Genomic DNA, 22,891 nt, shown 5'->3' on the forward strand with positions numbered 1-22,891 from the left:
CAAGAGCCTTTTTGGAACATTCATATTCAAACCATAACAACCTTATTAAAATTTTACCACTTATCTCTCAAATACCTGCTGCAGGAAAAAAAATGTTTACTTGCTTGCTTTTCTGACTCAGGATGCAATATAAAATCTAGAATCATTTGTTGCACTTATTTGTAAAAATTTAACCCAAACCACTCTTCTCCTCTAGCCTCACAGTCAACACAAATAAATACTCTTGTGATCTCCTGTGGGATTTCTCCTGCAGCCCCACCCTGACTCCCTGGCACAGAGTTCTGTTGTTCAATTCTATAAAGATGTAGTTTCTACCTGGTCAGATCTCACAGGTTGAGAGATTAGTCAACAAAGACCGGTCCCAAGTCCAGGACCTCAAGTTCTGACTCACTGACAACAACCACGTTCCTGCAGCCTCCTCCTCCTTGGGTTTTACTTGGATTGCTAGGATACCATCACAGAACTCAAAGACTTACATTTGCCTGTTTTTTTTAATAAATAAAGTTAAATACATGTGCTGGTAGGCTGTCACCTTGACTACATCTGGAATCAACTAAAACCCAAAAATGAAGAACACATCTGTGAGGAATTTTTGATTAATTTGAAGTGGGAAGATCGACTTCTAAACTAGATCTTTGAGGCGCACACACCTTTATCCAGATCTAATCTCTTGGAGGCCTGTACAGGACAGAAGGAAGCTTCTGCTCTCTGTGTGCTTGCTCTTGCCTTGCTAGCAAGTCCATTGGCATTAGAGTCTACTTCTTCAGTATTCCGGTATACACTGAGAGCCAGAGGAGACATCCAGCCTCATGGGCTGAGCAACTTCTGAGTTGTTGGTCTTTCTATTCATAGCCAGCCATTGTTGGAATCACTGGATCACAGCCTGTGAGTAATCCTAATAAATCTCCATGTATATATTCTCCCCAAATATATGGAGAGAAAGAGGGAGAAGGAGAGAGATTCATTCTATAAGTTCTGATAAATTTTGTTATTCTAGAGCAGCAATTCTCAACCTGTGGGTTCCAACCATCAGAAAACCACTTATTTCTGAAGGTCTTAGGAGCAGAGACACCACTTAGTAGTAAAATTACAGTCATGAAGTAGCAATAAAAATAATTTTATGGTTGGGGTCACCAGGTCACAGCATTAGGTGGTTGAGACCCTCCACTCTAGAGTGGTTGTTTATATCATTTCCATCCCCTCTTTCTCCCAGTTCCTTCCCTGTCTGCTCCACTCCCTCTCAAATTCAGGGTCTTCTTTGCTGTTGTGTTTTGTTTTGTTTTTTTGAGCCAGGGACTCTTTATGTAGCCCTGCCTGTCCTGGAACTCACTATGTAGAGCAGGCTGTCCTGGAACTCACTATGTAGAGCCAGCTGTCCTGGAACTCAGAGCTCTGACTGCACCTGCCTCCTGGATCCTGGGATTAAATGCATGCCCACACACAGCTCAGCCTCTCCTTTAAGTATTGTTCTGCTAGACTGCTGAGCCCCTTCAGCATTGCTCATATGTACATGTATCTAAAGCACACCACTTGGGATTGGGTAACATATCCAGGGACTGTCTCTGGAGGGTTCTCTCTCTGGGCAACCATTAATTTCCTATAGTTTGCCTGCATAGTGCATGCCTTCAATCTCAAACAAAATTAGTAAATTTTTTTTTTTTTTCGAGACAGGGTTTCTCCGTGGCTTTTGGTTCCTGTCCTGGAACTAGCTCTTCTAGACCAGGCTGGCCTTGAACTCACAGAGATCCACCTGCCTCCGCCTCCCAAGTGCTGGGATTAAAGGCGTGTGCCACCACCGCCTGGCTAAAATTAGTAAAATTTTAAAAAATGTTTTGTGTGATTCCCCTCACCAGTTGGCATGTCAGTTGTCAATATGCAGGTCCGGTTTAGGAGGCCATGGTTTTTAGACTTCATGGGTTCTGCTTCCCTGTCATATATAGAAGACACACGACACACCCCACAGCAGACATCCTGGCTCTTACGATCTTTCCACAATGTTCCTGAGCCTTGGATGTAGGGTTGTACTATAGATGTTGGCTTGCCCACAGTCAGTTGTTCTCTGCATTTTGAGCTGTGGATTTCTTTCTTTCTTTCTTTCTTTCTTTCTTTCTTTCTTTTTTTCTTTTCTTTTCTTTTCTTTTCTTTTTTGGAACTAGCTCTTGTAGACCAGGCTGGCCTTGAACTCACAGAGATCCATCTACTTCTGCCTCCCTAGTGCTGGGATTAAAGGCGTGTGCCACCTGGCAAGTTGTGGATTTCTGTAATGGTCCCTGTATGTTGACCCATCCATCCCTGAATCTCAGGGATAAAGCCAACTTGATTATAATGGATGATCTTTTTGAAATGTACCTGTACTCAGTTTGCAAGTATTTTATTAACAATTTTTGCATTTATGTTCATCAGGGATATTGACTGTAGTTCTCTCTCCCTTTCTCTCTGTCTCTCTGTCTGTCTCTGTCTCTCTCTCTCTCTCTCTCTCTCTCTGTGTGTGTGTGTGTGTGTGTGTGCATATGTGTGTTTATCTGGTTTTGTTCCTAAAGTAGAATGAAGGTTGTTTTTCTTCAGTTCAGAAAACTGTGTCCAGAGTTGGAATAATAACAAACTCATGCTTCCAGACTCTGAATTCTGAATAAAATTTTACTCTACCAACATATATAAGCTGATTTGATTCCCTGCTTGTGTAAAATGGACGCAGCAATAGTCTTTGTAAAATACCTTAAAAGCATCTGATTTATTTAAAATGTTAGCTAAAATATTACAAAAAGTCTGACAAAGGCATATTTTCTCAGTAGTTTTTATGGAACCGAGCGGCAGCAGAAGTTCTGAGAAGGCTTTCTGCAATATAACCTACATTAGACAAAGCAACTGCATACCTGATTGGGTTGGGGAAACCCAAGTGATGAAACTGCCAGGAACAATGTGTCAGGTGATTAGAAGGAGGGTGGTTGAAAACCGAAATCCCCTTTTACTCCTTAATCTCCAACTGCTAAAGACAAACAAAAGGCAAAATGAACGTGCTTATAAACCGAGCACTGTGTCCCTGTGGCTCCATTTCAGGCCTGCTGAGAAAGAATGAGCTGATCAAAGTGAGTGAGTTGCTTAGAACTGTGGGGCTGTGGCAACGTGCAGCCAGCAGCTATTATCTGACCTGTTTCCAGGGACAGGTGAGCCCCATAATTAATCTCAGCTTCCATTTGGAGAGAAGCAAGAAATCTACCTCCCTGTCCTCTGAATTTATATGTTAATCCCCCTGAGTTCTGGGGGAAAGTTTTTAAATTGGTGTAAAGACTTTTCCCGTCTTTCCAAACACGTGAACGGGGATGCTGAATTCCCTAACCGAAGGCCTTAAGACACCTCCCTGGAAAGATGTTGATTGCCACCTTGGCTTGGTTTGGTGTATTTCACATCTCCACTTCTAGAGCTAAGCCTCGACTAATGAAGCTAGATTTTGTTCTGCTGGCCTTGAACACTATGTAAATAAGAAGGAGGTAGAACTCCTGATTCTCCTGTCTCAACCTCCTAAGTGCTGGAATTATAGACCTCTGCCTCCTCGGTGCTGGGATTATGCACTATTAAGCCTAATGCTAGCAAGTTTTCTTAATTAAAAAAATTATTCAGAGACCCCTGGAACCTCACCTCTGAAGCATGGACCTTGAAAACCCAGAGATTTGGTATTGGGGATCTTTTCAAGAGCAAATTCTTCTAAACAGGCTTTTGAGGGCTGGCAAGATGACCCAGCAGGGAAAACTGTTTACCTGGTAACCTAAGTTCTGTTCCTGAACCCACACAACGTTGGAAAGAGAGACTCCACTCCGAAAAGTTGTCCTCTGACCTCCACACGTGGACACACACAAATAATAAATACATTTTCTGTTAAATTTTTCATATTTGTATCATTTTCTTCAAATATTTTTTAGTCAGTGGAGACTAGGGAGACGGCTCAGTGATTTAAAGCATGGCCGGTCAGAGACAGATTCCTAGCATCTCCATCAGGCAAATCACAACCACCTAAAACTCCAGCTCGAAGGTGCCCTAGGCTCTTCGCTGGCCTCCAAGGACTCCTGCATGAATGAGGTGGATATCCTCACACAGGCACACACGCATACACATAATAAAGGTAAAAATACATCTCAAACGCAAAACCAAAAGGCTCTTGAATCGGTCAAATTATGCTCCTAGTTTTATGTATTCTAGGTACAGGAGAGTAAACAGAAGCCTGTCCCCTTCCCTCCTCTAAATCAAATTGACTTGGGGAAAAGAAAAAGCAGCAAATTGTGTGAACAAAGTACAGTCATCCCTTCATATCCTGTGAAGCTAGTCTCAGGAGCTCTTACCAGTTCCAACACTAACAGCTTCAGGCCTATAAAACAGCACTACCATGGCCTACAACCTCTGAACATCATCCCATATACTAATGGCCTGTAACCTCTGAACATCATCCCATATAATAACGGCATGTAGCCTCTGAACATCATCCCATATACTAATGGCATGTAACCTCTGAACATCATCCCATATACTAATAGCCTGTAACCTCTGAACATCATCCCATATACTAATGGCCTGTAACCTCTGAACATAATCCCATATACTAATGGCATGTAACCTCTGAACATCATCCCATATACTAATGGCATGTAACCTCTGAACATCATCCCATATACTAATAGCCTGTAACCTCTGAACATCATCCCATGTACTAATGGCCTGTAACCTCTGAACATCATCCCATATACTAATGGCATGTAACCTCTGAACATCATCCCATATACTAACGGCATGTAGCCTCTGAACATCATCCCATGTACTAATGGCCTGTAACCTCTGAACATCATCCCATATACTAACGGCATGTAGCCTCTGAACATCATCCCATATACTAGTGGTCTGTAACCTCTGAACATCATCCCATATACTAACGGCATGTAACCTCTGAACATCATCCCATATTCTTTAACCTATAGAACATGATGCCTAAAGCAATGTGAAATGCTGTGTAAACAGGGACTGATGACCAAGAAAAAAGTCTAACATACCACATATAACCTATGGACATCCTCCTTTAATTGGCCCTAGATTATTTATAGGATCTTGAATAATGGAAATAATTTAGGGAAGCAGGACATAACGCACACACCTTTAATCCCAGCACTGCAGAGACAGGAAGATCTGTGAGTTCAAGGTCAGTCAGGTCTACAGAGTGAGTTCCAGGGCAGCCAGGGATACACAGAGAAACCCAGACTCCAAAACAACAAAAACAAAGAAAAAAAGTGTGGGCATCCTCTGTACCGGTAGAATTTTATCTAGAACATTTTAAATATGAGGTTGGCTGATTCTGAAGATACGGTGTGTGGATATGGAAGTTTGACTACAAACGTACTAAACACAGAGGCTTTATGTTAAGAACCCAGGGATTTGTGCTAAAATGCAGTGCTGAATTAGCTGGGTAGTAAAATAAAGCTAAATCACAGAAGGCAAGCTTCCTTCTATGAGGAGACAGTAGATTACAGGTGTAGGTAATGCTAAAAGGTGTCCCCTCCACCATTCACAGTGAAGAACAAGCAAATCCACTTGGTCATAGTAGATGAAAGAAAGAGAGCTGAGAGACTTTTAGGAACCCCAAGGCTTTGGGTGTCACTTCCTCTCCTGATTCTATCAATGGCGGCTGAATGTGGCAATATGATGGCCGTGTAGCAAAGTACTCTTATTAGATATGCATATTCACATACTCTGAGAAGCTGAAAGTTAGAGACTGTTATTATGGCTCAATGAAGATGTTTACTGCCAGAGCCAAGGAACTCATTTTGATCCCTGAGACCTGCACGGTGGAAAGGGAGAACGGACTCCCGCTAGTTTTTCTGTCTCCCACATGCAGGCTAAAAAAAAAATATAATTATTGTTTTAAAAGAAAAAGTCTAAGATTAAGCTAAACATTTATTTTAAAGTTCTAGAGGCCACAGGGCTAGCAAATAGCAAATGTGGGTTTCCTCTGAACCAAATCCTGTCCTAGATGCTACCCAATGCCTGCCAGGAAAGGCTTTGTTTACTCCTCACCTGCTGAAATCTCTTCTCTTCAAATCCTGCTGGTGTAAATGGCATCCCCTCCTTTAGGAAGATGCTTCTGTAGTGGCAATTCATTTTATCTTAATAAATAAAGCTTGTCTGAAGTTCAGAGAGTAAAACAGCCCCACTGGTCAGCCTTGCAGACCAGGCAGTGATAACACACACCTTTAATCCCAGTAACCACACCAGTTGCCATAGAAACCGGGCAGTGCATACCATTAATTCCAGTGGTGCACGCCTTAATCCCCAGACCTAGAGAGGAATACACAATGGGAGACAGCTCTCAGGCGGTCTCATTCTGAGATTCCAGGAAGTGGGATCGTCATTTGGGACTGAGGTCGCCATTTGGGACTGAGGTCGAGGTAAGACCCAGTGGCTGGCTGTTTTACTTTTCTGACCTTCAGGTTGAATCCCTAATTCTCTCTCTGAGTGTTTGTTAATCGTGCATCACTCTTCCACCATGTTTAGGTGAGCCTCTTCTGGTGCCCTCATTGAACTGGACCCCATCTGTATTTGAATAGTCTGTGTATATCTGTTCTCATGCGATAGACAGTAGACTCTTGAAGACAGGGATCTAGTTTCTACAGCGTGTGCACATGCTTCTGCAGCAGGAGAATATTATTTGTATCTGAAGTTTTTCTCCAGCTTCTGATGGAGAAATTCTGAACTCGATGAGGTCAAATAATAACACGTTTTCTTTTATGCATCAGAAAGAACCTGGAGCGTGACAAACTGACAGACCAGATTTTCAATAAATTTTTGGGTTTTTTGTTTGTTTTTGAGACAGGGTTTCTCTGTGTATGTCTGGCTGTCCAGGAACTCACTCTGTATACCAGGCTAGCCTCAAACTCACAGAGATCCACCTGCCTCTGCCTCCTGAGTGCTGGGATTAAAGGTGTATGCCACCACAGACCGGCTTCAATAAATAAATCCATAAACAAATAATTCCTCCTTTCCTATGACGGAGTCACTTTCTCCAAACAAACAAGTTTTACTCCAGAGGAAAAAGACTTACGGTTTGAAATTACTTTTATTCCTTCTCACTTTAAAATCGATAACTTTTTCCCTCATTTTTATCCTCATAATCACAAATAACATTATTTTAACTATTTGAAAATGTGAGATTTTTGTCGGGGAAAAGCGGGGAAGGGTGGGTCTTGGATTTACCTTTTGGCTAACTGGTAGCAATTACATTCTGCCTCTCAGCTAAACGCCACAAAACCATAAATCAGGGCTTGGAGGTGGCACTGTGAGGAAGAAGGGAACAAGTCAGACTACTTTATTTATAAGCTTTCTACCCTGAAATGACTATGTTAAAATCTCACATTCTTGGGTGTGTCGCTCTGGCGACAAAATCTTCACAACGTGTACCGGTTACGCCTGTGACTTAAAGATGTGGGATAGTGGAAGAGTTGAAAAGGTGTCAGGAAAAGCGGTGGTCTTTTCTAGATGTTTTCATTGCAAAAGCAAGGAAAGATTGGCGAATAACCTTCCTAGAGGTTTGACTGGCTCGACAGTCCCCCAGAAAGGGACCACTTGACTCTGACAGCCGCGTTCGCTGCAAGAGCGCACACTTGAGGAGGGCGGGAGCCCGGAGCTCAGGGCTGGGGGCGCGGCCGAGGGCGGTCCCGCGGCTCCAGGGGCGGGGCCGCAGAGGGCGAGAGGCAGCCTGGGAAGCAGCGCCATATTGGCGGCGGCCGCGCTGTATTGTCATAAATAGAGCCGGTTTTGTGGTGTTTTCACTACTCGGTTGACTGCCTCGGCCGTAGTGAGTGGGGAAGTGAGCGAGCAAGCGAGCTGCAAGCGAGCAAAGGGAAGTGGACAGAGGAAGGAAGAGCGGGCAAGAACAGGACCCCAGAGCGAAAGACACTCGCTGGAGAGAGACGCAGGAAGCGATGAAAGAGATGTCTGCGTAAGTGGGGGCGGCGGTTGAGGGCGAGGTGGAGAGAGGTGCGCTGAGGTGGGCAGCCCCGCGGCTCCCAGCCCCTGCGCCCCGCACCCTGCGCAGCCGGCCGGGACGTCTGCTGCCCGCTGCCCGCCACTCCGCAAGGGCACCTCCCGGACCCGCGGCTCCGCCGGCCGCCCGGCGGGGGACTCGGGAGTCGCCGTCAGCCCCCTGCCGCCCGCCTCTGAGGACGCCCCCAGACCGGGATGAGGGGGAAAGGCGCGTGTGGCTGAGGAGGACAAACGGTCGGTCACTCTCCTGCCCCAGCCGGGTCTGAGCCCGCCTGCTCCTGTCTGCATTGGCGCAAAGATAGTCCCTCTGCCTCCCCCTCCTCCCTGCCGGCCCCGCTATCTCCAGGTCTTCCGGAGGGAGTGACCTAGCCCAGCCCCAGGTTTGGGGTTGGTTGCTCCCTGAGAAGAGCTGAGCCCCCTACCCCATCCCCTCCCACGGAACCACACTGTCTCCCGGGCTGGATCCCCCGCTCACACTTAGAGAAGTCAGAAGCAGTTTCTGTACTTGCCAGAAATGTATTAGAGCTTCCTACGTTTCACTTTATCCGGAGGTAATCTAAACATGCAGGAAAAGGCACAGAAAAACAAAAACACCGTCTGTGTAACCACCACCCGCTTCTCCCAAAGAACAACATGGGGTGTGTTCTTCCCTCTTTAATCTTTCTTTAAAAGAAGTCGAGCCTTCCAGTACATCTGCAGGACTCTCCTACCCCTTCTCTGATCCCATTCATGCCGCTCTTCCACGGCCCCAGAGTACTGAATTTGGTGGTTATTGTTGCTGCATTTTTAATGTTAATAATACATAGTCTTGTGTCCATAGTCCTTTGTACTTGTTTTAAACTGTTGATGGGTGGCATCCAAGTACTCTGCAGCCTGCTTCTTTAGAGCATGTTCTCTCTGACCCTTCTCTGTTATTGTTGTCATTTCCAATTAATTCTTATTAACTAATGTATTCCATTTATAAACACACCCCAGTGCAGCAGTCCTTTTAGTGACGATTTTAGGTTATTTAAAAGGTTTTTTTTTTTTTTACAAACTTTGTCAGTGAACATTCTATTTGCTTATTTGTGTACCTGCAGTAAAGTTTTTTGTAAGGTCTTATAAGTGAAATTGATAGGTTGAAGGGTATGTGGGGGAGGTGTGTTGTTTATTTCCCCATTTTCCCACAAGAGGGGTTCAGAACCCTAGATTTTGAATTTGGAACCCTAGATAGCCAACTTTTTGAAGATTCAAGTGCAGGCAACAAGGGTATATTGTCAGAGCTGAAGTAGTTATGGAAGGGATAGTGGAGACTGGGAAGAGGCTGAGACCCACCTCCCAAGAGTTCTTGGGATTGATATTGAACATCTGTCCGTGTCATGTATTTATCATACACAAACATACCCAAACACCCTTAACTCTCTTAGGTAGAAAAAGGCAAATCTTTAAGGAGAAATACAACTTGAAATAACTAATTGAAGTTTTGTTTGTTCTACAGCAAGATGAAACTGAAGTTGCTTTTGACACTCCCCTTATTTTCATTAAGTCGTTTCAAAGGTATATAGGCTGATTGTTGAGGTGAGGTTTCGCGCAGCCCAAACTTGCTTCTGCTTCTACCTCTGGACTGCTGGGATTAGGCCCTGCGCCAGCCACCAAACCTGGCTCAGCTATTTTATCTTCTATATTATTCTTTCTTTCCACCTAATAAAATCTCCAGCTGAAGAAGACGTCTTAGGTTGTAGGCTAACTAGTAATAAGCCCCTGTTGTTTTGTTTCTGGTGCAGAGATAGGACTTAGGGCCCTACACGTGCTAGATGTCACTCTGTCACTGAGCTGTGCCTCCAGCCCCAAGCCCATGTTTTAAGCTTTTAGTGCAAAAAGAATTAACTGCTGTTTTATTTTTGTGGTGTTTATATTTTTAAATTGACACATAATTTATATAATGATCAATTTAAAGTAATTGGCATGTCTATTACATTTGCTGATCATTATGTAAATATGTATAATGTAATTATTAATCACAATTGCCCTACTGGCCTATAGAACATTAGAAATTAATCCTAGAGCCATGCATAGTGGCTCACACCTCTAATTCCAGCCCCATGGAGCAGAGGCAGGTGGATCTCTAAACTGGAGTTCAGCCTGTTCTGCATAATTTTAGGACAGCCAGAGATGCATAGTGACTGTGTCTTGAAAAAGAAATCCCAGTATTAGATTACACTATTTTTTGGTGAAAGGGTGTTGTTATGTAGCATAGACTTTGAATTCAGATTCTTCAACTTTCTAAAAGAAGGGATTAGAGGCCTGGGCTGCTATGACTCCATTTATTAATCTTTGTCTTCCTCTGTTATTTTTTAAAGGGTAAATTTACTAAAGTTAAAAGACCACCTTTTGTTTTGAGGTTACATTCTTATTGTTCTAAATAGTTCTTTATGCAAGTATGAAGAAAAGTGGTTAGCAGGTTAGCACATCTTTTAGTCATAGACGTAGTCAGAAATCTGTGGTGCTTTATTCAAGATTGTAATTTCCTACTGGGTAAGGTCTATTAAGGGTCACTTGTAGCCTTTAAAATGTTGCTATTTAGTGTAAAAAATTCAACAATTATTCAGTGTGAAAATGGTATGAGTTCCAATCTAAAATGAAGAGAATATTCACCACAGCCACAAAATATTAGAACTGTAATTCTGATTCAAGGAAAAGATTTTGTTAATGTAGATTTCTCAAAGTCTAGCGTAGTGTGATTTCTTTTTAAAGTGTGTCCTGAAGACCTTCTGAGGGAATGTTTTGTTCCTTTACTTGTTGGAACACTATTGTTTTTGCTAAGAGTGTCTTTCAAGTGTTGGACTGCTTTGCAAAGACTGTAATCTATATGGTACTTGACTCCGTCTGCGGGGTATAATGGAGGTAGCCCTGGCACTGGTCCCACCGAGGCTCTTTGCATTCGAACTGAGTGGTGTTGATACAGTTGTCTTGATGCCAACATATACTGCTATGGGCTTCAAAAGACAACCACGAAAGCTGGAGGCTGTGTGAAAAGCCCTTCATGAAGACCAAATACTCACCTTTCCCTTTTGTTAAGTGGCTTCTTTGGTAATGTTAACAAACTTTCAGTGTGGCTCATATAACCTTACTGGATTAAAAGGTTCAGTGTATTGGTATGAAACAATACTTAAATTTTCTTCTCTCCGTTTCTTTTTTCTTGAACAGAAACACTATGCTGGACAGCCAGCATCAACAAAAGCATTATGGAATTACCTCTCCTATTAGTTTGGCATGTCCTAAGGAAATTGATCATATTTATACACAGAAATTAATTGATGCCATGAAACCATTTGGAGTATTTGAAGATGAGGAAGAATTGAACCACAGGTATGCCATTGAAGCTATAAAATATTTTTACAGTATACTGTTTAATCATTGACTCATACATAGTGAATGTTTAATGATTCCTGCCTAATTGCATAAAAATGCCAAAAAAAGAAAAACCTTGGCTGTCTTGGAATTTAAATTTTTAATAGGGATTAGGAAAGGAGACTAACAACTAGTCAAATAAGTAATTACAGTGTTATACATGGTAAGTACTGGTGAGAAAAATAAATTTGAAGGTAGACATCTTCAGAGAAGACCTCATTGAAAGAGACACTTGAGGAAAACGTTAAAGTTGAGGAAGGGAGCCATGTGGATGTTTGAAGGAAGTGCGTTCTGGCAGAAAGCCTAAGGTGAGGGGTAGTTGGTATATTCAAGGAGTATATAGCAAAAGATCTTGGGTGTCTAAAGCAGAGCAATGGGAGAGATTAAGACAAAGAATGCATTAGGAAGGAGTTTAGAGGACAAGGTACTTTGTAAGCCATTGTAAAATTTTTGGAAATTGAAGCCTATTAGGGTTTTGAGTAGAAGACTGGTATGATCTGACTCATGTTTTAACAGTTACTCCAACCATTGTGTCGGGCATAGTCTATAAAAGGGTGTCAGGGGCCAGGGGACAAAGCAGAAGCAGAGAGACTAGCTAGAAGGTCATTATAATAACCCAGGTTAGAAATATCTGAAACCTGAGGATGGCAATAGAAATAAATAATATAATCTAGATGTATTAAAGACAGGCTTGTTTAATGACAAATAGAAACAGTTTCCAAAGATGATTCCAAGATTTTCCCTGCATTTTACTGGATGAAGTTCCGTTTTGGGGGAAGACTGAAAAGGAAGCAAGTTTGTAAGGATCAGGAGATAATGTTCCATGTATTTGTAGGATGCCAAACCATTTTTAAATATGGATGTGTATTCCATTGGTTTTAAATTTAATAATACCAAATTACATTAGTTAAGTACTATTTCATAACAATTAGCCAATAGTTAACCTATTTTAATTAAACAAAAACCCGTGAGTATCGAGAGAGAATGCTGTAGTCTCTAGTACCACACTGCATTGATGTAATTCTGTAGTAAGGCAGAGAGTTGACAGTTAAGTTTGTCTCTGTAGCCTCATTAAAGGTAACTTTGTGATTTATATTAGAATTTTTAATTTTTGAAGACAACTCAAAGACCACAAAGTATTATCATCACATGTAGCATGTCTGACACCCTTAGATCTCTCAGATGTGCTGTATATCAACAGATGTGATAGCATTAGCACTTATATAATATGGACTTAACAGATGTGATAGCATTAGCACATATGTAATATGGACTTAACGTAGCATCATTGCAAAGTTTTTACCTGTGTGTTTATTTCTTTAAAATCATTTAATTTTTGTTTTAGACTTAAAGTGTAAATCTAAAAGTTCTCATCTTTTATTATAGGCTGGTTGTTCTTGGTAAATTGAACAATTTAGTGAAAGAATGGATTTCTGACATCAGTGAAAGTAAGGTAAGATTAAAACTGCGTAAAATTTGTTGTTTCATATTGTAGGCATTCATCCTAGCAATGGTGTGTAAGAGTCAAATTATCTGAAGTGCTTTAGATTCTGCATTGTGTTCAGTAGTAATTTTATACAATATTTGGATGTCTCCTTTGTACCTTTTGGAAGGATGCTGTTTGCCTTGTTTGCAAAGGGCAGTTTTCTTTTTCTTTGTTGTGATTGTCCTTTTGCAGAACAGTAAAAGTATGTGAGTAAATGAAACACAGGTTCAATCCATTAGTTTTTGACTTTCATATCTTACAACTATATCAAAATCTTAATATAAGTATTTCATTTTAAATGAATATTGTGATTTTGTAGCTCTCCATTTCGATTTACAATAAGTTAGCCCCCAGCTACCACATTGAGCAGTACAACAACAAAAACCAGGCTCCCTGACATATTTTGGAATAAAGGGGCCTAGACAACTGAATTTCTAAATAAATAGGGTTTTACCCCAGAGATAGCCAAGTGTTGCTGCCAATCTATAAACATGTCTAGTTTGACTCACATGTTTCAATTTGAGGGGATTTTGCTTTAAAAACCAGACTTTAGACTTAAAGAGTGTCCCATCTGGCAACACTGAGCTTGCTTTTGAGTACTGTAGACTGAGGCTGGAATGAGACTGGGCTCCTGCTCTCCAGTGCCTCACAGCCCCCACTATCTCTATTTTCTCTGACTCGATGAGTGCCGTTTATTAGTTTCTGTGTTTCTCGTGTGGAATTCTCTTAATTGCAGATGCTTGGCCCATAAGACATAGAAGTTTGCAAATCCTGGTTTATAATTATGCAGTATTCTTCTCCTATAACTTACCTCATCTTTCTGCCTTTTTAGAGAGTGTTGGATTGTGAATTTTTTTTCTTTCTCCCCCTCAACTCCCCCCCCCCCCCCACGACAGGGTTTCTCTGTGTAGCCTTGGCTGTCCTGGAACTTGCTCTGGAGGCCAGGCTGGCCTTGAACTCGCAGAGATCCGCCTGCTTCTGTACCCTGAGTGCTGGATTAAAGGTGTGCACCACCACTGCCTGGCTATGAGTTTTCTTTATTGTTGCATACATTATCATGAGTATTTTACTGGCTGTACTAGGATAAGATAGGCCATGTTCAACTAGGTGGTAAAAGTTTTTCTAGTCAGCTTCTTAGCACTATACCTAGTTCCTGAGATGGACTATTTAGGAAGAAAAGGTTCAGCTAGCATACAGTTTGGAGGTTCAGATTCAGGTTCAAACAACTCTAAAGTTTTGAGCTGGTGGTGGTGGTGGGAGGCGGGGGCAGCAGATGGCGGTAACAGGAGTGGAGTGAATGTCAGAGAAGTGTTACAACTCTATCTAGGAAACAATCAGTGGCATCCTATCTAATCCCCTTTGAGGGCGCACTTCCCATGACCTACGAACTTCCTACTTCCCAGTCAGCCCAGCCTCCCTAAGATCCTCACTGCTTTCCAGCGCTGCCAGGAACACTACTTAGAGTAAACCATTTGCCCATTCACCAAATGGCCCCAACTCTTGAAATGTGTTTCTGTTTGTTCATATAGTATTCTCCCCTCTTTCCCTTGACAGTACCCAGTTTCATGTGAATGTTTCAGTGTATCTACTATAAAGTCTATTTCTGCCCTATGAGCTACATGGAGCTAGAAATTTTCTGTTAGCATTCTCATTTATCTTATACTTTGGATAAATTTGTAGGATTGTTTCTTCTAACTTAGAATAAGGCAATGAGCTTCTAAAGACAGAAGACTTTGTCATTAAATTTAATCTAATCTTTGTTATTTACTTTTGTTGGAAAAGGCTGTCTGGCTCATTTCTGATGCCTCAAAGAAGGTTGTATATCAGTAGCTAAGATCGTTGGATAAGTTAGGTTCTAGAGATGATTATGTTGGTCATGAATAAACAAAAAGTTAATTTTAACATCTATCCAGTAGGTAGAGTAGCTAGTCATTGTATCAATAGCATACTTTTTATGTATATTCTAACTTGGGAAATAACTAGAGGATTTGAGCTAAGTCAAAGATCATTTGAATATTGTTGAGATACTCTAGTCTAAAACATAGATAAAATAGTTTTGGTTAAATTCTGTAGCTATATAAAAATATTTTATCCTGTAATTCAGCATATCACTTTCTCATAAAAATGTGAGGATCATCCTTTTTCTTCTTTTGAGGCAGTGTCTGTGTCATCCTGACTGTCATTAAACTCTATATAGACCAGACTGGCCAGAAACTCACAGAGATCCTCCTGCCTCTGCCTTCAGTTCTGAGATTAAAGATGTGCACCACCATACCCAGCAAGGATCATCCTTTTTCTTTTTTTGAGGCAGTGTCTATGTCATCCTGACTGTCTTTAAACTCTGTAGACCAGACTGGCCAGAAACTCACAGTTCTGAAATGAAAGGTGTGCATCACCATACCAAGCAAGGATCATCCTTTTTTTTTTTTACATAGAAAAGTAAAATAAAAATTTAAATGTCCTGGCATAATTATTTTTATTAATGTAAGTCATTAATAAATTTATTGACTCCCATCAAGAATGACCTCATTCTTGAAAAAGGCTGACATGCTAATATCAAACAATTAAACATACTTTTAACAGAAACGAAAAAGAAACATGAGTTTGACCAAAATTTTGATAGTTGAGTTGCTTGAAGGAACCTTAAAGTAATTTTATACAATCTTTTAACCAAGATTGACAAATGTATAGTATATCAGTTGTTCAGTAAAAGATTGTAAACATTAAGGTGGAAAATAATTTAAGTGATTGAATGCCTTTTCTTTTAGAATCTCCCCCCTTCTGTTGTGGCTACTGTTGGTGGTAAAATTTTCACATTTGGATCTTATAGGCTTGGAGTACACACCAAAGGTAACTGCTCTTTATGTCCTAGTGATAATAATTTTTAGTAAACTGTTTTAGTTATTTACAGTTAGTGAGTAAGGAACGTAGTTCCCATTATCTTACTACTGTTAATAAACATTGCTCATCTTCCATACTTAGTTCTGTATTTATGTAAACTTTAATGAAAATATTGGATATCCTTTTTAAGAAATCACTTTATTTCTGTAGGAGCTGATATTGATGCACTTTGTGTAGCCCCAAGACACGTGGAGAGATCAGATTTTTTTCAATCTTTTTTTGAAAAATTGAAACATCAAGACGGCATTAGAAACTTAAGAGTAAGTATCCTTTGACATTTACTATTTTGAAGTTAGAAACAGTTGTAAAAGCAAGGGCTTAGGATTATTGACATACCTCTTAAGTTGTTATATCTTGTTAACACACACAGAAATGAAGAACATGAGTTTATAGTTCTATAGACTGCTTTTATATCTAGACTCTACCCCTGTAGCTCTTCGCTCTCCATCTGAGCCTCGGGGTAGATTTGGTAATAACTTTTATGAGATATTTTTGAGGATTAATGTGATAGTAGACTCAAACCACTTTAATATCTGATGAATGGCTGGTGTATATCAAATTGTGGAGGACAGTCTCTGTAAGATTCCATTAATGACTCTGTATATCTAGCCTTCATTTAGCAAGTAACCTTTCCATACTAGCAATCTATAAAACCCTGGCTGCAGCTCTGCAGTATAATTTGTATGTATGTATTTGCAAGTGTGTGGGGTGATCATACACTTGGTGTGTTGCTTTTGGAGGCCACAGTACAAGGTTGAGTGTCCTCCTCAAAAACATTGTCTACCTCCTGTCAGACACAGTCTTCATTGGCCTAGAATTACCAGTTAGGGTAAACTTACTATCAGTGAGCCCTCGGGATCCTCCTGGTTCCTCAGTGCACCATTGTGCTCCATATTGGGCTCTGTGGATTGAACTCAGGCCCTGTGTTCTCAGGTCAAGTACTGAACTAAGCCAGCCCCTAGCATTTTTTTTGTAATAGGTTATATTAGAGCTCTGAACATTAAAAAAAACAGTAACACTTTTTGTAATTTTTTTAGTCTCTCACGTAACTCCTGTTCAAACTCATTGTGTAGCCATCAGTGACCTTGAATTTTTGAGCCCCCTGCTTCTCTCTCCTGAGTACTGGAGAGGCTTACCATACAGTTTACACTTGATGCTTTTTGTAATAGTCATTTTCAATTTAGATTCCACAATTAGTGCCCAGATGACAGCAGTTCTGCCTTCCAGTTTCTGACAGACATTCTCAACAGGATAAATCAAATAACAGCTGAAGAAATGATTCCTGTGACCTGAATTACACACGTTATAAAATAGAAAGCCTTAACCTGCATATTAGACCAAAAATGCTTTTTACTTTTGTTTACTGAATAAAATACAAATTAGAAGAAAAAATAGGATATTATATTGACAGGAAGGATAAAGGGCTAACCCATGTGATATTTTTGTCTTTTTCTTTTATAGGCTGTGGAAGATGCCTTTGTGCCTGTTATAAAATTTGAATTTGATGGTATTGAAGTAAGTATTTAATATTTTTTTATTTGAAAATTGAAATATTTAACCTATAATTTTGTTTTAAAATCAGACTTAGCATTGGCACATTTTTGTTCGGATTTGGTTTGGGGCTTGGGTTTTGAAGTAATCCCACTGTGTAACTGTAGTTGTCTTCCTAGGAATCAAGATTCCAGGTGTGTGCCAGCTGTCCTGGCACCAGCACATAGATTAAAGAAGTAAACAGTAGTCCTTTCACCTCCTTTCCACTTCTTTTGGCCACTCACCATGACAGTGAACCAGTCTCCATCTCTCCCCTCATGCTTCTTGTACACAACCTTCCACATACCACAGTCACCTAGAATAATTTCTCCGTTATAATTTCATTTGGAACAGTGTTCTGTTTACATTATCTCAAAACAGTTTTCAAAGCTCAGTACTGAGTGTACTGAATTACCGTTCCTTTGCCTTGGCACATTTTTCCCTCAGGAGTTAGTGATTATTTAGTTCTGTTAGTTTGGTTGTTATACCTATGTCTGATTGAAGCCCAGTCTTTTCTGGTCGTCAGCATCTTGAGAAATGACCACTAAATCTTCTCACCTGTTCTCGTCTCAGCTGCCTGTTGCCCATCTTGGCACAGCTGGCATCTTGTTCTCTCTACCATCTTCCTGAAAGTTTCTATTCCTACTCTAGATGTTCTTCTTTCTAGATATATGATATCATTTTACTGGAGCTCATCCATTGGATTTCTGAAAAAGAATTTGTTTTCTTTTTATCTTGCATGCTTAAAAATCACTGAATTCATAATTTTGCTGAGTGCGCCATTCTAGGTAGGAAATGATTTTTTACATACTTTAAGGCCTTCATTGTTTTGTATCTTCTGTGCTGTTGAAAAATATACCATTTTTAGTCTTTCTTCTTTGTATGTGTGACCAGTTTTGTATCTTGTTTAGTTGTTTTTCTTTTGTCTGCATACTTGTAGAATTTAAGATGATAATATGCTTTGATGTGTGTTTTTAATTGATGTGCTTGGCATGCAGTAGTCCTCTTCTAGTCTGGAAACTCAGTTCTTGGAACTTTTATTGAGTTCTTTTGAATTTTCTACTTTTGTTTGCACATATGTGTCTTTTTTCATGGAATCTTAATGTTTGTCTGTTGAGTCTCCAGAACAGCTTTCTATAAATTATAAATAAATAAAAGCGCGCACACACACAGAATTCTTCTTTCTCACTTATTAACCACATCTTCATATTTTTTATTCTGCCTTTTGGTGTTATCTTGTCTTTCAAGCTTTGTAATGATTTCTAAAAATACTTTTTATACTTTCTAAATGTTCTTTAAAATTTATTTATATATTTATTTGTAGCTACCTGTCCTTATTTCCCGAATAAAATGTTTAAATCTGTTTTCTTTGGTCTACTGGGTCTGTTGCCTCCTGTCTACCTGCTTTCCAGCTTCTGTGCCTTTTGCTGCTGTTTCTTCTGTTTTGTTTTTTCTAGTAGTTTATGCAATAAGATAAAAACAAACTAAACCAAAACCAAATCAAATTTTCCTAATACTTGAGTTGAATTTCAAGAGGGGGTAAATGTAAACATGTGTTGGGTCTTCCTCTGTACTTCAAGAATTACAGTAATTGTCCCACATTCAGTCACCTTCATAGACTTTTGATGTTTCATTAGAATGTCTCAAATTAATAATTGGAACTTTTTACGTTTTGAGCTGGGGCTGAGGAGAATGAAAAGTAATATTTATCTTCTTTCTTTTTTTACATCTTTCCAAAGATTGATCTAGTCTTTGCAAGACTGGCAATACAAACCATATCAGATAATTTAGATCTAAGAGACGACTCTCGCCTAAGAAGCCTTGATATACGGTGTATCCGCAGCTTAAATGGTGAGTTTCTAAAGAAATCATAGATGCCTGCTTGAAAACAATGAAGTAAATAAAGCCTTTTTGTAGAATTATTGATGCACTATTTTAAACCTCAAATAATCTAGAATAGTTGGAATGCAGCTCAGTTTTACAGCACAAGCTTAGTGTGTGAGAGACCTTGCATTGCCGTGTCCCAAATCCAGAAGATTTAGTCATAAATTTCTTTCTAAAAATAGTATGATCACATTTAAACATCCTAAAAAGTATCATTTAGTTGAAAGATTAAGTTTAGAATTGTGGTTCATAAACCTATTTTCGTTTTAGGAGCCCCATAAATCTTTAACATTTATTGAGAACCCCAAAATACATTTGTTCACCTGGGTTATATGTCAGTATTTACCATATCATGATTAAAAACAATTGTTTAAAATATTTATAATTCACTGGAAAAAAATATAAATTAGTAGTACATTTTTTATAATTTTTTTTTTTTTTACATACCCATCCCAGTTGCCCTTCCCTCCTCTCTTCCCATTCTTCCCACCTCATCCCTCCATCTACTGCCTAGGGAGGGTAAGACCTCCCCTGGGAAGTCAACTAAGTCTGTCCCAACACCTCATTGAGGCAGGACTAAGCCATCCCCGACTTACCCAGATGCCTAGGCTGAGCAAGGTATCTCTCCACAGGGAATGGTCTCCAGAAAGTCAGTTCACGCATTAGAATTAGATCCTGGTCCTACTGCCGGTGACCCCACACACTGCCCAAGCCACACCATTGTCGCCTGTATTCAAGGGGCCTAATGTGGTCCTATATTTAAAATAGATTTTGTTTTCTGGTTACCTTAATACCTTGTTACACTAATATCTAGTGATCTGCCTTATGCCTTTTTGCTTTTGCCTGTTTTTTGTTTTTGTTTGTTGTTTTTTTTTTTTAACTATTGTACTCTATTTGGAAAATATTAGTTCTCAAAGTTATTTTTATCTTCCAAATGTTGGCACAGATTTCACTATGAAGTGGATTTTAAATTGTAGTGATTAATTAATATTAGCACCAATTCTGTCATAAGAGTCTTTAAAGTATTAGAAGTTGTCAGGTTCCCAATAGCAGATACAAGTCATTTATAACTATATAACTTGAAAGCTTAAATTCTCTTAATCCATAATAAATAATGTCATTGTTTTCCTTTAGGCAAGGAACTTACCTAAGTTTTCATAGATTATCTACTGAATACCCAGTATGTAACCTTGTTGATCTGCCAGTTATAATTTCAAGAAACTGGATATTCCTTTAAAATACAACAAAAATGATGACACACCTCTTTCCTTTTGATTGTTTTTCTCAACTGTGATAGTAGTGAAGACACATTTTATACCTGTACACTCGGTTGCCACTGCCATGATTGACCTCTAAGGTAGTTTTAGCCATTATTGCCAGTACCTCGTCAATGCAAAGTTAACACTGTGAAAATGGCAATGAAAGATGTAGTTTTCTTATAAAAATAGATTTGACCTCACAGATTATTCAGGTTTGAGAACTACTGATTTAGTCTCTTGTTTTACATTTTTTGGTTTTTTGTTTGTTTTTGATATTTAAGACAATGTTCTCTGGGTATCCCTGGCTGTCTTGGAACTCATTCTGTAGACCAGGCTGGCCTGGAACTTAGAGATCTGCCTGTCTCTGCCTCCTGAGTGCTGGGATTAAAGGTGAGCACCACTGTGTCCACTTTATTTTGTTTTCCTGAATGTACTAGTAAATTAGACTTCTCTGTGGAAAGGATTGTATTGAAACAATAGCAGTTTTATAAATTGGAGGCATTGTGATTAAGTCAGATGAAGAAGAAACTGGAAAGGAACTCAGACCCATCTCTACTGCAGCACTGGATTTCATTACCCATGTACTTTAAATTTCTCAAAAGTAAAGGACCTTTTCACGTGTGTTTTAAAATTTTATACAGCATGACTTATCATTCATATTTTTAGCATTTGAGAGTTTGAAGGTTAGGAGACAGTTTGAATTGACAAGGTTTTGTTCCTTAGTGAAAAATCAACATTTTATCTCTTTCAGGGTTTCAGGGTGTAGAGTTACTGATGAACATTTTGTCTCTTTCAGGGTGCAGAGTTACTGATGAAATTTTGCACTTAGTGCCAAATAAAGAAACCTTTAGACTCACCCTAAGAGCAGTCAAATTATGGGCAAAACGTAAGTATCCTAAGTCTTTTATGTGTCTGTTCTAAAATTCTAATTTTCTGTTGCCAGTAATTGAAGCACATATGAAGACTCTGACTTTCCTGATGCTATTGAGGGTTGATGGCCAATAAACCTGGAAAAGCTGCTTTCCAGGTGTACTGGTCTATGTGTGACTCTCTGTCCTCCCATGTGCAGGTGTGTGTGTGTGTGACTCATAAAAGGCCTTGTCCCTCATTCTGCTCTGACATGGGTCTTTCTATATTATTCTAACTGTATTCAGACCCTGCTTTAGAATGGTGATGTATGATGACTGAGGAAATGGCTCAGTAGGTAGGAACACTTGCTGCATGAGCTGAGTTTGAATCTCTAACACACATGCAAGGCAAGGCGAGGCATGACTGTGTGTGTCAGTAACCACAAACTCAGCACCGTAGGGCAAGAAATCAGGCAGGGAGTTAAAGCAGAATACCCACATGCTTCCTCTGACCTGCGTGTGCATGTACCTGTACACACATGTTCATGCATACTATACACACACACACATGATTTTTAAAAGAAAAAGAATGATGATAATGGTCTGAAGAATGAATTATTAAATAATTTTGTGGCCATGCAACCGAAATTGAATATGCTCACATGCTCACATAAACCTTTTTGGTAAAGCCCGCTGTAAACTTGGTCTCTAGAAAGCTATTGCTCCTAAAAACCTGTATAACCCCTTTTAACTGTATGAATAGTGTAGGCCTTTGTAAGACAGTGCTAAGTACTTTCATGTAGAAGCTACCTAAACACAGTGTGGTACAGCAAAATCACACACATAAAAATGATCTGTGTGAGCCGGGCGGTGGTGGCGCACGCCTTTAATCCCAGCACTCGGGAGGCAGAGGTAGGCGGATCTCTGTGAGTTCGAGACCAGCCTGGTCTACAAGAGCTAGTTCCAGGACAGGAACCAAAAGCTACGGAGAAACCCTATCTCGAAAAATCAAAAAAAAAAAAAAAAAAAAAAAAATGATCTGTGTGAGACACATATGATAAATGGAAATTGCTAAACCCAAAGGTGGTTTGAGTGAGTCTGAATGCGTAGTGAGTGTAAATGCCCAGGGCGTTAATGTCCACTACTGTAGACTTATGGACACTGTATATTTTAGTCTCACTGATTTATAAAAGTTTTTTTCTTCAATAATAAATTAAGCTCAGCTTATTGTAATTTTTGTTGTAAACTAATTTTTAAAAGCTTTTTAATTCCTGTGTAATGATATAAACACAGATTGGACATGGTGGCACATGTAAATCATTCTAGTGTTGAGTAGGCTCAGGTTGTAGGCAAGAATGGTGGCTCCTACCACTGTTCCCAGTGGGATGCTGAGGTTGTTTACTGGGGCGTAGGAGTTAGAAGCCAGCCTCATTTCCAGCCAACGTCACTGAATTTTTTGATGGTTCTTTTTTTCTGGTGTTTGCTCTTTTCTTACCTCTTCATCTCTACATTTTTTCATCCCCATTATAATCTTAAAGCCCGCCATCATGTACGTGGCACTCTTAAATGACATT

At 39.8% G+C, this 22,891-nt stretch overlaps 1 protein-coding gene across 2 annotated transcripts in view; it reads left to right on the forward strand.

The window, feature by feature from the left end:
* Positions 1 to 7,750: 7,750 nt before the first annotated feature.
* The window catches only part of Papolg (poly(A) polymerase gamma), a 29,577-nt gene continuing 14,436 nt past the window's right edge, over positions 7,751 to 22,891 (forward strand). For both annotated transcript variants that reach the window (XM_057772115.1, XM_057772116.1), the window contains exons 1-8: positions 7,751 to 7,975; positions 11,206 to 11,367; positions 12,796 to 12,862; positions 15,664 to 15,745; positions 15,947 to 16,056; positions 17,258 to 17,311; positions 19,066 to 19,177; positions 21,266 to 21,355. In XM_057772115.1, coding sequence (XP_057628098.1) covers positions 7,959 to 7,975; positions 11,206 to 11,367; positions 12,796 to 12,862; positions 15,664 to 15,745; positions 15,947 to 16,056; positions 17,258 to 17,311; positions 19,066 to 19,177; positions 21,266 to 21,355 — 694 coding nt within the window. In that variant the 5' untranslated portion in view covers positions 7,751 to 7,958. The remainder of the gene's footprint in view (positions 7,976 to 11,205; positions 11,368 to 12,795; positions 12,863 to 15,663; positions 15,746 to 15,946; positions 16,057 to 17,257; positions 17,312 to 19,065; positions 19,178 to 21,265; positions 21,356 to 22,891) is intronic.

Source organism: Chionomys nivalis, chromosome 6 (assembly GCF_950005125.1).
Source record: "Chionomys nivalis chromosome 6, mChiNiv1.1, whole genome shotgun sequence".
NCBI classification, from domain to species: Eukaryota; Metazoa; Chordata; class Mammalia; order Rodentia; family Cricetidae; genus Chionomys; species Chionomys nivalis.